The sequence below is a fragment of the Carcharhinus amblyrhynchos genome, chromosome 19 (genome assembly GCF_965287045.1).
Source record: "Carcharhinus amblyrhynchos chromosome 19, sCarAmb.v2.hapA, whole genome shotgun sequence".
NCBI classification, from domain to species: domain Eukaryota; kingdom Metazoa; phylum Chordata; class Chondrichthyes; order Carcharhiniformes; family Carcharhinidae; genus Carcharhinus; species Carcharhinus amblyrhynchos.
Genome location: NC_137342.1, coordinates 40,792,182 through 40,809,779, shown reverse-complemented (window position 1 = coordinate 40,809,779; position 17,598 = coordinate 40,792,182). Strand labels below are relative to the sequence as shown.

The 17,598-nt window shown below is 44.7% G+C and overlaps 1 protein-coding gene across 4 annotated transcripts in view; it reads right to left on the bottom strand.

Moving 5' to 3' along the window:
* Nucleotides 1-9,735: 9,735 nt before the first annotated feature.
* The window catches only part of plxna4 (plexin A4), a 641,164-nt gene continuing 633,301 nt past the window's right edge, over nucleotides 9,736-17,598 (bottom strand). For all 4 annotated transcript variants that reach the window (XM_080207652.1, XM_080207655.1, XM_080207653.1 and 1 more), the window contains exons 31-32: nucleotides 13,292-13,442; nucleotides 9,736-11,191 (exon numbers count right to left, since the gene is read on the bottom strand). In XM_080207652.1, coding sequence (XP_080063778.1) covers nucleotides 11,096-11,191; nucleotides 13,292-13,442 — 247 coding nt within the window. In that variant the 3' untranslated portion in view covers nucleotides 9,736-11,095. The remainder of the gene's footprint in view (nucleotides 11,192-13,291; nucleotides 13,443-17,598) is intronic.

Below are 17,598 nucleotides of genomic sequence, written 5' to 3'. Positions count from 1 at the left end.
TCTCCTCATCTCCAGTAAGCTTATTGGTCTTTAACCATCTCTCCCACAAGAGGAAACATTCTTCTAGTCTCACCCAACCAAGTCCCCTCAGGATCTTCTATGTTTCAGTAAGATCACCTCTCAATCATCTAAAAGTCCAATGGATATTGGCCAGAATTTAGGAGCGCAGATATCTTGAAGGAAATGGTTGGAGACGAGTACCAGAGGTAGGGGAGGGTTGATGCCATGCCAGGATTTGAAAACAAGGATGAGAATTTTAATATCTTTCCTTCAAGGCTTCCAATGACTATAAAAACTTTTAAAAGTGAATATTTGTAGGAGAGACCACACACTGGAGATAAATTTGATATTGTGCAATAGTGTTCCGTTCTCGACAATTAATATTGATTTCATCACTGGTCTCAGAACTGAGGACAGTCACACCTTTAAAATCATAGAATCCCGACAGTGCAGAAGGAGGCCATTTGGCCCATCGAGTCGCACCGACCACAATCCTGACCTATCCCTTAATCCCATCTGTTTACCCTGCTAGTCCCCCTAATAATTTAGCATGGTCAATCAGCCTTTCCGGCACATCTTTGAACTGTGGAAGGAAACTGGAGCACCCGAAGGAAACCCACACAGACACGGGGAGGATGTGCAAACTCCACTCAGACAGTGACCCGAGGCTGGAATTGAACCTGGGTCCCTGGTGCTGTGAGGCAGCAGTGCTAACCACTGTGCTTAACTTTGTTAACATAAAACTCTCACATTGCAGTCCCACTCTCCTCCATTTCCCCCATTGTATTTTCCGAGTGGTTGTTTCTCTTGTCACTTGCGTCCTGAATTCCACACGCACAAACTTCAAAGGACAGGTTTGGTAAGAATGTTTGGGACAAGGTATCAGGCTTTTGCTCCATTAAGCTTGTCCCTTTACATGCAAACTTCCCACAGACAATGACCCAAGCCGGGAATCGAACCCGGGTTCCTGGTGTTGCGTGGCAGCACTGTGCCATCGTGCCACCCTTTGTATCGTGTCAAAATATTAATTGTGCACAGCCAGTCAGCTCCTGAGTATCAGACATAGATGGGTTCATGCCCCATTCTCCTCATTTGTCAGAGAAATGGAAATACTGAGGTAAAAATTAATTAAAGTCTCCCACAAAACTAGCAACACGATGGGAACACGTGCCCCAACTGTGACTTTCGCCCCAAACTGGTCCGTTGCAATTGATTTTTGTTCCTCTCCGTCGTGTGTCGGTGATAAAAAGAACTAAAGTGTAAGAAATGGGTGAGGAATAGTCAGATTCGGCTGTCTGCCAAGAGCTGCCAAGGCACTTTGATTCAACCAAGACGTCAAAAATTGCTCCTTGGACAAGGCATGGGAGGGTCGTCAGAACCCCCACCCCCCCAGGGCCTTTATCACAGCATAAAATAGCACGTTCAGTGAGAATGGGCTGAAAATTGATAGGGAGACAGGAAATATTCAATCAAGTGTCACTTCAGAATGACTTAGGGCTCGCCTGTCACTGCATGGGAAAGATAGACCAATTTTAAAGCAATGAAAGTCTGTCCTACCCTATAATAACCGATGCGGCTACAATGAGAGGTGTCATGGGAAGGCACGCCCCAATCTGAAGCATCCTGGTAGTTTCAAAATGCTGCAATGTTGGCAGCAACAACGTGAAGTTGAATGATGCTAAGAGGAAGCTGGTGTTGGCAAAAGGAAAACACAAGGTGCTTGGGAGCGCACAGTAAGATCCAACAACGTCCAAAGGAGAAGGTTAGGTTAACATTCCTCTAGACAGTCCCAGCCCTGGGCATGGACCCGTCTGTGTATGACACTCAGGTGAAAAGCAAACTACTGCGGATGCTGGAATCTGAAACCAAAAGAGGAGACGCTGAAAAATCTCAGCAGGTCTGGCAGCATCTGTAAGGAGAGAAAAGAGCTGATGTTTCGAGTCCCGATGACCCTTTGTCAAAGCTGTCCAGACGCTGCCAAACCTGCTGAGATTTTCCAGCATTTTCTCTGAAACTCAGGTGTTGACTGGCTGTGCGTAATTAGCATTTTGACAAGGTACAAGGAGCGACACAGCGGCACAGTGGTTAGCACCGTTGCCTCATAGCACCAGGGACCCAGCTTCGATTCCAGGCTTGGGACACTACCTGTGTGGAGACTGCACATTCTCCCCATATCTGCTTGGATTTCCTCCGGGTGCTCCAGTTTCCTCCCATAGTCTGAAAGATGTGCTGGTTAAGTGCGTTGGCCATGTTAAATTCTCCCTCTATGTATCCAAACAAGCGCCAGAGTGTGGCGACTAAGGGATTTTCACAGTAACTTCATTGCAGTGTTAATGTAAGCCTACATGTGACAATAATAAATAAACTTAAGATGAGGAATTCTTACACAAAAATTAGATAAACAGTTGAAGGAGATCATTCTAGCAGAGCTGCGGGGGTGAGAGAATGGGAATTGGGATTAACGGAATAGATTTTTGAAAGAATTGATGCAGGCATGATGATCCAAACAGTCTTTATCTGTGTTGTATTGTTCAATAAAGGCAATTGAATTACTCTATCCAGTGCCCACGTATGGTTATTACCATCACGGAATTTCATCAACTCTGCACCAACCTGCCAACACTTAATTTCCTATTTGAAAGATCGCTGAGGCCTGGAATCAAGTCATAGGAATTTTCAAAACAGGAGCAGGCCATTCAGCCTCTCTAGCCTGCTCTGTCATTCCTTATCGATTCCCGGCATGGCTCACTCTCTGCGTAAGTTTGCACATTTTCCCCGTATCTGTGTGGGTTTCCTCTGGATGCTCCAATTTCCTTCCACACTCCAAAGATGTGTGGGTTAGGTGGATTGACCATGCTAAATTGCTCCTTAGTGTCTAGGGGATTAGCAAGATAAATATATTGAGTTGCAAGGATAGGACCTGGGTGGGATTATTGTTGGTGCAGGACCGATGGGCTGAATGGCCCCCTTCACTAATGTAGAGATTCTTCTGGGGTACACATTCAAATCTGATTTAGGCTGATGTGAGGTTAGGTTGATTGGCCCTTGGCTAAATTGCCACTTAGTGCCGTGGGGTGATGGGGATAGGGCCTGGGTGGGATTGTGATCGATGCAAACTCGATGGGCTCAATGGCCTTCTTCTGTACTGTAGGGGTTCTATGATTATGATCATGGCTGGTCCTCTAACTTAACATCATACTCTCGCTCTCTTCCCACACCCCTTCACATAATTTGTTTGATTGGCACCCATCCACCATGTTAAACATTGGCTCCCCACACTGTCAGCACAGTGGCAACAGTACTCTTTACAAATTCCTCGCCAAGTCATTCACCATCCTGACATGGAAATATATCACTGCTCCTTCAGTCACTGCAACCCTGGAACTCCCTCTCTGACAGCACTGTGGCTGTACCTACACCAGGTGGACAACAGCTGTTTGAGAAGGCAGTTCACCACCTTCTCAAGCACAATTAGGGAGGGACAATTAGGAAGGAGCAACAAATGCTGGCCATCCCCATCCCATAAAATAAAAATAATCCACAAGATGCACTGCTGCAACTCATCAAAGCTTCTTTGACAGCACCTTCCAAACCTGTGACCCCCTACTGCCCAATAGACAAGAACAACATTCTTACACGAACATTACCATCTGCGAATTTCTCTACCGATTACTCATGGTCCATGGAACTATATCACTGTTACTTCATTGTCGCTTGTAAAAATTCTGGAACTCCCTTCCTGACAGCACTATGGATATACCTACACCACATGGACTGCAGAAATTCAAGAAAGTGGCTCATCACGCCTTCTCATGGGCACTTGACATCCATTGACTCTGTCTACGCTTCCCGCTACCTCAGAAAAAACAGCCAGCATAATCGAGAACACCACGCACCCCGGACATTCTCTCTTCCACCTTCTTTCATCGGGAAAAAGATACAAAAGTCTGAGGTCACGTATCAACTGACTCAAGAATAGCTTCTTCCCTGCTGCCATCAGACTTTTGAATGGACTTGCCTCGCATTAATTTGGTCTTGCTCTGCACCCTAGCTATGCTGAAACATTACATTCTGTACTCTCTCCTTTCCTTCACTATGAACTGTATGCTTTGCCTGTATAGTGCACAAGGAACAATACTTTTCACTGTATTCCAATACATGTGACAATAATAAATCAAATCAAATCAGTTAGAAGTGAGCAATAAATGCAAGCCTAGCCGGTAATGCACATAATCCCAAGAATGAAGAAAGAGAAAGCTTTATTGAACTCCTGCCTATGTGCCTGCTGTGGTATTGGTTTTGTGTGCTTTAGACTTGAGGAGTTGAAGAGAATCATAGAATCCTGAAGTACAGAAGGAGACCATTTGGCCCATTGAGTCTGCACTGACTACAATCCTATCCAGGTCCTATCCTATAACCCTAGGTATTTACCCTAGACTCCCTGAAACTAAGGGGCAATTTAGCATGGCCAATCCACCCAACTCTAATCTTTGGAGTGTTGGAGGAAACAAAGGATCTGGAGGAAACCCACGCAGACCATGGGGAGAATGTGCAAACTCCACACAGTGATCCAAGGCCCAAAATCAAATCGGAGCGTGTCTGGGGTGCCTGGGGTCCTTGATTAGGCTGGCTGCTTTTTCCAAGGCAACAGGAAGTGTAGGCAGTGCTAACCACTGTGCCACCCCTAGTCGGGGAAACCAGGGTCACAGACTGAATGAGAGAGAAAGACAGAGTAAGCGAGTGAGTGACCGCGATTAGAGGAGAGAGAGAGAGAGACTGGAGTCAGAGACAAGGGGACAAAGAGAAGTGAGCTACTGGGACCAGCGAGAGTGTGACTGGGTCAGAAGGAGAGGGTGAGAGAAAAAGCGATTGGGTTAGTGGAGGAAAATTGGAGGCAAAAAATAAAACTGTATCTTTTTGCAATGTTAGTTCAATTTTTTTTAAGAAAGCACCAATTGAATTTAGAAATTGCCCAATTTTGTGGCTAATATGAATAGGTTGGTTTCTTAGTTAGTGGTGAAGCAAAGATAATGGTTACTGACCTCGAAGAAAATGACCCACAAAAATCTAACAGTCTCTGTGGTACGGATTTCCCCTTTTCCGAATTCAGATTGAGTGTGGTGCCAAGACAAGAGGGGCTCCGAGTATCCAGGACAATGATGGCATCAAGCAGGGGAAGCAGGCAATCACATTGAAGCATTCTCACAGACAGCAATCCAGGAAGTAAAAAGCATTGAGAATCCCTAAATAATTGTGACATATACATGGGAGTAAGGACTCAAACATCACAGACAAATTTAAAAAAGGCATTAAATACAAGTGTAATTTATCATAATGGAGAAATTTGACATTAACCAAATATAAAATTACTCCTTCGGGGCCAGTGAGAGTGTTCAACAGTAATTATAAATGTATTGTACTGTTAACAAAACCACTTAAAACTAATTCACAACAAAGTACAACTTTTTAAAGTTTTTTTTGTGCCTGAAGCTATTTGCACAATGTGTAGGCAGCACAGTGGCACAGTGGTTAGCACTGCTGCTTCACAATGCTAGGGACCCAGGTTCAATTCTCGTCTCGGGTCACTGTCCGTGCAAAGTTTGCATGTTCTCCTACTGTCTGTGTGGGTTTCCTCCGATATTCTGAAAGACATTCTGGTTAGGTGCATTGGCCATTAAAATTCTCCCTCAGTGTACCCAAACAGGTGCTGCTGGAGTGTGGTGGCTGAGGGATTTTCATATTAACCTCATTGCAGTGTTAATGCAAGCCTACTTGTGACCAATAAGTACATTTACTTAAAGCTCAGTGATTTTCAATTGACTGCGGTCTGGGTGGACCTTAACAGTGCACCAGCCTCTGAAAAAAGGATAGAATTACTGACAGCAATTCCTGGACTTTGCGTTTAGTTGCACACATTTGGTCTCCAAAAACAGAGGAATACTGAGCCGATGTACTGTCACTACAACGACAAAATCCAGTTTGAAGGTAGAGTAAAATTTCTATCTGCTATGGGACAGAGAGAAATCAAGAAAATCAAGAGAGAACTGGAGATGGGCTTTTCCCCCTCTCATTGCAAATTTACCGCCTGCCCCCACCCCCAGCGTCAGGGACAAGCCCACCCACCACCTTAACAACTACCCTGCAACAATTTAATGCCTAGAACAGCATTAGTAGAAACACAGTGAATAGAAGCAAGAGGAGGCCATTCAGCCCTTCGAGCCTGCTCTGCTATCATTTTGATCATGGCTGATTATTTGTACCCTGATCCCACCTTCCTCCCATATCCCCTGATCCCTTTAATCCCAAGGGCTTTATTTAATTTCTTCTTGAAATCATACGTTTTGGCCTCAACTGCATTCTGTGGTATTGAATTCCACACATTCACCACCCTCTGGATGAAGAAAGGTCTCCTCACCGCAATCCTAAAAGATTTGCCCCTTATCCTCAGACTGTGACTCCTAGATTTTGTGAAGGGAAGACTCGTGTCCCTTTCTTGCCTCAGAGAGCTGCCGGCCATTTGGAGGGCTGTAGTCTCAGCAGCGCCAACTGGGAGCAATGGCCACTGCTGGGACTGCATGCCCACCACGGCGAAGAGCCCAGGTAAAATTCTGGTCAGGGGTCTCGGTGAACGGGTAAGCTGAATCCGAGACGCTGGGGAGATGGTAATATCAGTGCATTCACAAAGACAAGTGGGGAATTTGTCATTTTTTTTTGTCTGATGGTGCTGTAATTTTTCTTTTCCACTCTTTGTGATTTTTTAGTGAATGAGCAGTGAACTTGCAATCAACCTCCAAATGGGAATAACATTTAAGTTGAATTGAAACTGAGAGGGATGACCTTTTCTGATGGGCCCATGAGGGCACCAAAATTTACAGTGGCCAATCTATCTAACCTAAACATCTTTGGACACTAAGGAGGAATTTAGCATGGCCAATCCACCTAATCTGCAAGTCTTTGGACACTAAGGGGCAATTTAGCATGGCCAATCCACTTAACCTTTACCAGAATGATAGGGAGTGGAATAGCTTGATCTTGGGTTCGGACATAGCTCGGCACAACATTGAGGGCCAAAGGGCCTATACTGTGCTGTACTCTTCTATGTTCTATGTTCCAACCTGCACATCTTTGCACACTAAGGGGCAATTTAGCATGGCCAATCCACCTAACCTGCACATCTTTGGACTATGGGAGGAAACCAGAGCACCCGGAGGAAACCTACGCAGAAACGGACAGAATATGCAGACTTCACAAAGACAGTCACCCAAGGTTGGAATTGAACCTGGTTCCCTGGTGCTGTGATGCAGCAGTGCTAACCAGTGTGCCACTGTGCCATGATAAATGTGTTGCGGGCAGAAGAGGTAAGGTTGGCATTTACAGTGAGGGCATGTGATGGGAAAGGGAAACAGGGCATTGGAAGTTGAAAAGTTAGGGATACAGTAGAATGAAAAGGGCAGACAAAGCACGAGTGTTTTGTGGAGAGATGGAAAGTCAGCCTTAAAATTTACCTTTATCCTATCAACCTAACCTTAAAAGCAGCCTTTAACCTTGGGCAGCGTCTCGCACATCACCCCTTCCTCACCAAAGGGAAATGAGGAAAAGACTGAGGGAGGGGAGAAAATGAGGAATTTAATAGAGGGAAGCAGAAAAGGAAGAGGGGACAGGGAAAGCACTGGGAAGACAGAAGATACACCCACGTTGGTAAAATTAATCAGTTTTGCGCCCACTTCCCTGTGAATACCACACAAACTTCAACACACGGGCGTGAGTTTTCCCATTCCATAAGACATAGGAGTGGAATTAGGCCATTCGGCCCATTGTGTCTGCTCCGCCATTATATCATGGCTGATTTTTTTCTCATTCCCATTCTCCTGCCTTTTCCCCATAACTCTGATCCCCTTATTAATCAAGAACCCATCTACCTCTCTCTTAAAGACACTCAATGAGCTGGCCTCCACATCCTTCTGCGGCAAAGAGTTCCACAGATTCACCACTCTTGGCTGAAGAAATTCCTCCTCATTTCTATTTTAAATGATCGTCCCTATAGCCCGAGGTTCTAGTTTTTACAAGAAAAACCAGAATTGAATTCATGTCCACTCTATTCAGGTCTCGCAGGATCCTGCAATTTTCAATAAGATCACCCCCTCATCCTTCTAAACTCCAACGAGGACAGATCCAGAGTCTTCATTCAACAAGCTCTTCACTCCAGGGAGCATTCTTGTGAACCTCCTCTTGACCCTTTCCAAGGCGAGCACATCCTTCCTTAGATATGGGAACCAAAACCGCTCACAATACTCCAAATGGGATCTGACCAGAGCCTTAAGCAGCCTCAGAAGTACATCCTTGCTGTTGTATACTAGCCCTCTCGACATGAATGCTAACACTGCATTTGTCTTCCTAACTGCCGACTGAACCTGCACGTTAACCTGAAGAGAATCTTGAATAATGACTCCCAAGTTCTTTTGTGTTTCTCATTTCCAAAGCAATTTCCCATTTAGAAAATAGTCTATGCCTCCATTCCTCCTTCCAAATTGCATAACCTTACACTTCTCCACATTGTATTCCATCTGCCACTGATTTGCCCATGGAATTGTCGCAGGTGAGGGGCGGACCACGGAAAGATCCGTTGACCTCGGGCGGGATTTTCCAGCTGCACTCGTCCTGAAACCGGAAGATCCTGCCCACTCTTGCCAATTTGGCGGGACAGAATTGGAGTGACTGAATCACTGTTAATCAGTGCCCCCTGACAATGGGCAGTGCAATGTGTGAGCCTCATTACAGAGTGTGACACAGCCTCAATGTGGGAGACATCACGGACCCTCCGCAAAACATTACCACAGCGGTAAATGATTTTTTTTAATAAACTTTATTCTATATTACAAATAGTAAATTTTTGTTCTGAACTGCAAAATAGGAGTGCATCATATTTACATACACAGGTATACAATTGATATAACAAAGTACTGAAGCTTGCCTTTATCAAGTCATTTGATTTCTTTTTTGAGTAGTATATTTAATTACAGTCATTAATTAGGGTAAAAACCTATGTTGCTTTGTCTTGATGCCTTCTAACACTGGTTTCTAAGGGTAGGATGTTACAAATCTTTGATTCTTTTTGTCATTGATTTTACTGGGGAGATGTTCACATAACAATCCATTCAGGCTGGGTGTGCTATTCTTGAGCAAAAGAAAACGTAAAATAAAAATTTAAAAAATCTCAAAACGGACACATCCACAATCATTGCTGATCTTTTGTCGCCACTAAATCATATGACATGCGCTTCTTGTTTTAAATAAAGAACAAAAAATAAATCTCAAAGAAGAAAACTAGTAGCCAGGTAACCCAGGTTATTGCCAGGACCTGACCAAGTCACATTCACATCACAAGTCTGGCACAGTTCAAGGCAAAAATAAAATAAGCTTTTTTTTTCTTGTTTTATTCCCTTTAAGTCTTTTTTTTAAAACTTTCGGAGCTAAATGAGTAAGAGGGCAGCTTCAGATTTCACAATAATATGATATTCACGTCCGTCCGATACACATCCTTTTTTGGGGGGGGCTTGGGGGGTGGAGGGGGAAACAGGCCCAGTTTTCTCAAAAAAGTGTTTCAGTCACGACGGCGAGATGGTGCAAGACTTGCCATTCCCGGCCCCTTCCCCCCCCCCCCCCCACTCCTCCCCCCTCCCACCTCAACCCACCCACCCTCCCTCCCTCCCTCCCCGCCCACCCCCCCACCACCATTCCACCCCAAGTTTCTGGCTCCTCCTACATCTAACACGTGCAAATCAGGTTTTGTTGCTTTCACCGTTTAATTCTTTACTTTTTTCGTCTCGTTCTCCTATAAATAAAATTCACAGTTTGTCAATCTGCGTGTCTTCCTGTGCAAATAAAGAGGAATGCTTGTTTGAAGCCAGCTTGTCGTATGGTGTTTTTTTTTTCTGTCGTGTTTTTCTCGTGGAACCTCACACATTAGGTAGACATCTGTAAATAAATTGTTTTTATTTTAAACCACAGTGGCACTTATTTTCGAATAGCACTGAAATCCTTTGGTCTTCGCTGGCTGGGATAATCCATCATTTCCAAACCAAATGTCCTTTTGTATTTTATTCTCCAGTACCCCAGAGTTCCAAAATGTCCCCAATCTCTGGCGAAAAGTTGAATCTGTCCATTTGTTTGAAATTGATTCACCGACACACATTTCCTTACTTCCAAGTACAAGTTTAGGATTTAGAGTACCTTTCTTTGCTTGTGTATGTGTCTGATTGTTCCTCTCTTGGCACTATGGCCCACATTCATAGCTCTGGAATAAAGTTAACCCAACCCCCGCCTCCCTTGTCCCTTCCCCAACCCCCAAGTCCAATTGTTGAGATCAGCCCTCCATCATTTTGCGAGATTCTCTTTTCCCCTTTTCCACAGCCCTTCCTTCACCAGATACATTGAAAAACTCATGCACATGTTTTTGATTCTCATCGCTCTCTGGCCGTGAAGTCAGCCGAGTGAGAAACCATTTTACCGTCTCATCGATCTCATGTTCATCAAAGATCTTCCTGTGACAAGGTCTCTGATTTCACCCGCTCCCGCTGCAACCCTCCACCCCCCCCACCACAAAAAGAAACATCCCAAGGCAAATGCTTGGCTGAAGCCATATCAGATATCAATCTGTCCCAAAGGAAATCGCTGGCAATCTCCCACAGAAGGTGAAGATCTTCTGTCTTTCCTGGTTCCTGTCACTTCCACAGCGAGAATGAAGACTGTGAAGTTCCTCTGGAGGTGATGGCTGAGAAAACCACTGTAAGCCTTAGTCCCTTACCGATTTTTGTGTTTTTTTCTACATGATTGATTTCTGTTTCATTTTTTTTTAAAACCATGAGGTGATTGGTGTAGTTTTAACCATTCACTGACCTTTTGACATATCCAATAATGTTATGGGCGAGAGAGAGAACGAGAGAGAATAAAAGATGAAGAGACAGAGATAATGAAGAGAGATAAGATGATCAAGGTGACTTTGCTTGTAACCAATCATAACTAGCACTTGAGAGGTGACCATCTTTAGTCAGGCACAGCTTGGCTTCTTTTACCCAGCGTTCCTTGGGAGTGCCACTCAGCTCTCTATGGACATAAGGGCAACCACCTGTTCAAGTTTGTAAGCTAATCTCTGCCTCCTTGACTGATCTTCACATTCTAGAGTACTGACTACCTGTGGATGAGAGCACAAAAGGGAGATGTTAACATTGAGTTTAACTCTGTCATATAGTAACATATAATTCCTACATGTTTTGTGCGGACAGGTTCATTGTACACTGTGTCAGCTGATCATCACAAAACGGACAGTGAGAATACCATGTTAGGGAGGAGGAGAAGTAATTCATAGTTTCCTGCTCCTATTTGCTATCAAGGTGTGTCTGCTATAAAGTTCACAGAATTGCACTGGGTCTCAGCATGATGCTCCCATTAGTCTACTTGGATGTCACTTGATGTCTGAGAAGTGGGGAGGGGCCTTGAATACATTCAATGTGTTCAGTGTAGTCTCCACTGCTCTCTGCGGAAGAGAATTCCACCGACGTATTACCCTTCGAAAGCAAGAATTTCTCCTCATCCCCGTCTTAATAGAAAGACCTCTTATTTTCTAATTGTGTCCCCTGGTTCTAGTCTCTCCCATGAAGTGGAAACATCTCCCTGGCATTTACCCCATCAAATCCCCTTGGGATGTTATACGTATCAATAAATTCACCCCTCATTCCTCAGAATGAGAATCTTTGGAATTCCCTAGCCCAGAGGGTGGTCGATGCTCCATCATTGAAGACTTGGATAGATAGATTTTTGGTATCTCGGGGAATTGAGGGATTATGGGGAATGGGGAAATAGTGTTCAATCCTATAACTGGTCATGATCGTATTGGGTGTCAGAGCAGGCTCGATGTGAACTACTCCTGCTCCTATTTATTTCTGTTCTTGTGGCTCTTGGTTGTCCCAATGTCTTCAAATAGATATGGAGCGAAACCTTAAAACAAACAAAAATTATACAAAAATAATATTACACCTATTGTCCACATTCTGTCCTCCACCTCTGCAGTGTCCATGAGTCATGGAAGCTCTGGTGTGGCAATGGACAAAGTATGTTCCTTATTCAGGATCACCCTGGCATAAGGATCCCTTATCCCTTCCAGAATCTTATTTTAAAGGAAAGTGTGTAGTAGAAGGATTTACAATTTGATTATGTAGACAAATTATTTTGTGCTATGGGTTTGGGTTAACTTTCACGGGTTACTTTAAAGTTTACCTTTATTTATTAGTGTCACAAGTAGTCTTACATTAACATTGCAATGAAGTTCCTGTGAAAATCCCCTAGTCATCACATTCCGGTGCCTGTTCGGGTACATAGAGGGAGAATTGAGAATGGCCAATGCACTTAACCAGCACGTGTTTCAGACTGTGGGAGAAAGTCAGAGTACATGGGGGAAATCCATGCAGACACAGGGAGAAGGTGCAGACTCCGCACCTTCGGTGACCCATGTTGGGAATCGAACCCAGATCCATGGCATTGTGAGGCAGCAGTGCTAACCACTGTGCCACCATGCTGTCATGCTATAGGGGTCAGGCAGGAACATGGAGTTGAGGCATCAAACCTCAATCGCCATCTTATGGAATGGCTCGACAGGCCAAATGAGCAACTTCTGCTCCTGTTCCACAAGTTCAGTTGGCCTTCTCCATTTTGGAAATAAAAGACTCTGCTTGACAATTCCATGCATATCCTCTGTACTTCAATCTTACAGCACCTCCACAATGCCTTGGCATAAAGGAGCTAAAATATGACAGTGCTTCGGGGATTAGATTCTGACAACAGGTTGTAGCTCCATCCCCTCACATGCAGGAGATTGCGGGGTTAATCTGGTCAAGATATTGCAAATGTTAAAGAAGATTCGGTTGGGTAAATATGGAGGAAGCATGTTCCCTGATGAGGCAATCACGCATCCAGGCCCAAAAAGTAAAGCCAACCATTCACGAGTGAAATCGTGAGGTAGTGGAAATTTGGAACGCTCTCCCGCAAAAGATTGCTGGGGGCCAACTGGGGGACACCTTGCAAGGCTGGGATAGGTTTCTGTCAGTTAGGGATAAGAAAGGGATATGATGCGAAGGAAGCAAAGCGGAGTGGAGGCACAAACCAACCACGGTCTCAGTTGAATGACCAGGAGGCCAAAGTCCAATTTCTGTTCCTGCTATTCCAACAGACCGAAGAGGACCATGCTAATATACGGTATCAACAGATCGGTAGTTCTCTCAGTCAACAGGACATTTACCTCCTCGCTGTACTTGCTAACGTAAGAATAGATTTCACTGAGGGCGCTCATTGCATTGAATTCAGTCGTGTGCATCCGGGATTGCTCAGCTAGATAGGCATTCATATCTTGGTCACTGATGGCTGGCATTTTTCCAATGTCTGCATAGTACCTGTGCACAGGAAAGACAAATAGGCAAGATCAGTCAAGTAGTGTTTCTTTGCAAAGCCTATCAAGAAGAAGGCGGGGTGGTTATGAGGGGGAGGGCAACATTTCATTGAATAATTGAATCCCTACAGTGCAGAAAAGGCCATTCGGCCCATCGAGTCTGCACCTACTCTCTGACAGAGTATCTTACCCAGGCCCTTTTGCGCCTCCTTATTCCGGTAACTCCACACATTGGCATGGCTAATCCATCCAAGCTACATATCTTTGGCGACTAAGCTGCAATTTAGCATGGCCGAACCACCTGACCTGCACATCTTTGGAGTGTGAGAGGAAACCGAAGCACCCGGAGGAGGAAACCCACGCAGGCTTGGGGAGAATGTGCAAACTCCACCCAGGCAGTCACCCGAGGCTGGTATCGAACCAGGTTCCCTAGCACTGTGAGGCAGCAGTGCTACCCACTGTGCTGCCCATCTCATCAAAGCAGAAGACAGAAATTGAGAATGCCAAGATGCTGCTCTTTGTATTTTGTGTGCGTGTGGGGGCGGGGCGTGTAACAGAGACATAACTACATCACACAACTCTCCAGCAAATCCCAAATCACAGAAGCAAGGCGTTTGTGATATTTTTATAAGTCTCAATTCTCTGGAAAGATTTGTCCTGCAATGTCAGTTCACTGATAGCATCACTCCAGCCACAACTCCCACAGGAAAGAAAAGCAATCCAGTCTTCTCATACATGAACAAGCCAACGTCCACAGTTAATCAGGTCCTATGTTCCTATAATTCCTGGAAATGTGTCAATATTTGCAAATAGTCCATAGGAGTGTGTCAATATATGCAGGCAAACCCTCAGAGTAACTGCCAGTATTAGGGGACATTATAGAGTCATAGAGGTGGAATGGAAACAGGCCCTTCAGCCCACTGTGTCCATGCCACCCTTTTTTTAAACTACTAAGCCACTTCCAAGTGCCCACATTTGGCCCATATCCTTCTATACCCATCTTACTCATGTAACTGGCTCAATGCTTTTTAAAAGGCAAAATTGTATCCACCTCTACTACTACCTCTGGCAGCTTGTTCCAGATGCTCACCACCCTTTGTGTGAAAAAATTGCCCCTCTGGACACTTCTGTATCTCTCCCTTTCACCTTAAAAACTTGTGCCCTCTAGTTTTAGACTCCCCTACCTTTGGGAAGAGATGTCGACTGTCTAACTGATCTACGCCCCTCATTAATTTATAGACCTCTATAAGATCACTCCTCATTCTGAGGGTAGCGCCAATATAGTTGGAAAGTTGGGAGCATGTCAACATGATGGAAAGTCCTCAGACGTGTGACCATATTTACAGCTGATGCGCACACACAAACACACACACACACATTCAAAAGTAATTGAAATCAGCTCATGAACCTCTCACTAAGCATGTTTGCCAGCGGTAAGTTAAGGGTTACGATCAGCACAATACAATTTATTTTTTGTTTCCTTGTTGGATTCACATTGTGGGAAATTCTCCAATTTGTTCTTCATGCTTGGCACCATTTCCACCCTTTCAAACTCTGCGTTGGAATTAATCAAAGGACATGAAGTGCAACAGGAACATCAATCATTGTCAGTGGGATTCACTCTACTGGCACAGGCCTTTAACACATTACTTTACAAGAGACTGAGGATTTTTATCTCCTGGGACAAGCCCGTGTCCACGGCTCAGTTTGTGCTACATCTAAGGGTTTTTTTTTTATTTGCTTGGGTTGTTCAAGGAGACCGTGTCAGCAGAGGATAAGTCAGTAGCACGCCTGCCTCTGAGGCAAAATGTTCCGGGTTCTCGTCCTGCTCCATGACTTGAGTACACAAGAGAAGGCTGACATTCCTGTGCAGGATTGAGGGAATGCTGCACTATTTGAGCAGCTGTCTTTCATTTTAGACATTTAACGGAGGCCTCAGCCATCCTCTCAGAGGAACTTAAAAGTCCCAATGGAATGGTTTTGAAGAACAGCAGGATGATGCCCAGTGTGTTGGCGCCATTGGGCAGCAGCAGCGTCTTCTGGTCCTGCCGCTTTCAATGGGATTTCCCATTGGCTCCGTTCCCTCGCCACCGAGGGAAATGCGTGGCTGGTGCGCACCGTCAGTGGGATCATAAGATCCTGCCAGCATCAGCAGCCAAAAAGTTCCAGCGAGGGTTGTGGGGTCTTTTTACACCCACCTGAAAGGGGAGACAGGCCATTAGGGGTAGCACGGTGGCGGTCACACCAGGGATACTTCAATTCCCAGCTTGGTTACTGTCTGTGTGGAGTCTGCACATTCTCCCCGTGTCTGTGTGGGTTTCCTCTGGGTGCTCCAATTTCCTCCCACAGTCTGAAAGACGTGCTGCTTAGATGCATTGGCCATGTTAAATTCTCCCTCGGTGTAACCCAAACAGGCTCCAGAGTGTGGCGACTAGGGGATTTTCACAGCAACTTCATTGCAGTGTTAAAGTAAGCCTGCCTGTGACACTAATAAATACAATTTACTTCAGGCATTTGTGGACATTTGACAGAGAAAACCAAAAACAAACACCCTAAAATGACTGTTTCTTTCTAAGTCGCTAATCATCCCGACCCAGAAATATATCGGCTGTTCCTTCAGTGTCACTGGATCAAAGTCGTGGGACTGTCTCCCTAACAGAACAGTGGGTGTACCTTTATCACAGGGACTGCAGCAGTTCAAGAAGGCAGCTCACCACTACTTTCTCAAGGGCCATTAGGGATGGGCAGTAAATGCTAGCCTAGATAACAAAGCCCACATTCTGTGAAAGAATGAAAAAAACTTCAGATTGGGTGTGGCGGGAGTTGGGTTAAAGCTCAGTGAAAACTGGGAAATCTTCACAAATCTCCATAATCAGCAACAAGCCAATTAGCAAAGGTGTGATGGCCCGAATGGCCTCCTTCTGTTCCACAATCAAATGTGAATCAGAATTGCAACCTCTAGGATTCATACCTTTCCAGGATTTCATTGACAGTTCATTAAATTAGGAAGAAAAACAAGAAATTTGCCTTTTTCATGGCTTAAAAAGAGAGTTTTCACCCCTTACAAGACTTGAGTACATTATTTTCTGATATCTTATAACTTGACTGACAGATATGACCTGTACTGAAGACAGGCTCCCCCTCCAATGTCCTCCTTTATTTTACAGAGTATAAAAAAGTCAGAACAGCTTGCTGTTCCTTGAACTGTAAAACCCTGCAAAAGATTCAGGAGTGAACCAGTGGAATGCTAATGAGGCAAACACAGGAGAAGATGCTTCCACTTGTGGGAGATCAACTAGGGGCCATGAGTATGAGACAGTCGCTGGCAAATGCAGTAGGGAATTCAGGAGACACTTCCCAGCTAATAGGGACCCACTGTCACAAAGTGTATTGGAGGTGAACAGAAAAGATGCAATTAAAAGGAAGGTAGGTAAACAGGTGAGAGAGAAAGGACTGAAAGCATATGGAGTTCAGGCTGGTGTGGAAGGAGGTTTGGGTGCCTCTGTGCGTTAATTCAGTCGAATAGCCAGTTTCTGTGTTGTAAATACTGCGTAATATTGAATATTCCCTTCTACAAAAGTGCCACTTTGAATAATTCCACAATTTACTTTAATTTAGTTGAAATATACAGAAATGGTAATTGTCCGTGACAATTTACTGCTTACAGGGCTTCTGAAGTGCTATTGTGAAATGTGAAACAATAAAGGAAATATTCCCTCCAGGGATTGTTAATGGTCTCTCTTCTTCCTTAGCTCCTGGTATTTTTTTAAATCAACATCTCAGTACCAATATTGACAGTGGGACAGTCGTGAGTGTTGAATCAGACAAAAGCCATCTGTTCACCTCTATCAGCCTTCAAGTCTTTGAGGCTGGTCTGACAGGCAGGCGGACAACTGTGCCACCGGTGGCCCTCATCAGACATTGAGCATCAGTGACTGCAGCATTATGACAGTTTGACCTAATTGAAACTCACTCTGTACCCTGTTGGCAGGGACTGAGAATTCGCTATCTTCTATCAGTCTTCTTGCTCCCTCCCCTCCCCTCCCCACTGCCCACCCGTTCATCAGCGAACCAATGATGATTGCTTCATCTCTCAGCACCTTAAGGCCTTTAGGATTTTTTTTCTTATTCATTTCTGGGACATGGTTGTCGCTAGCTGC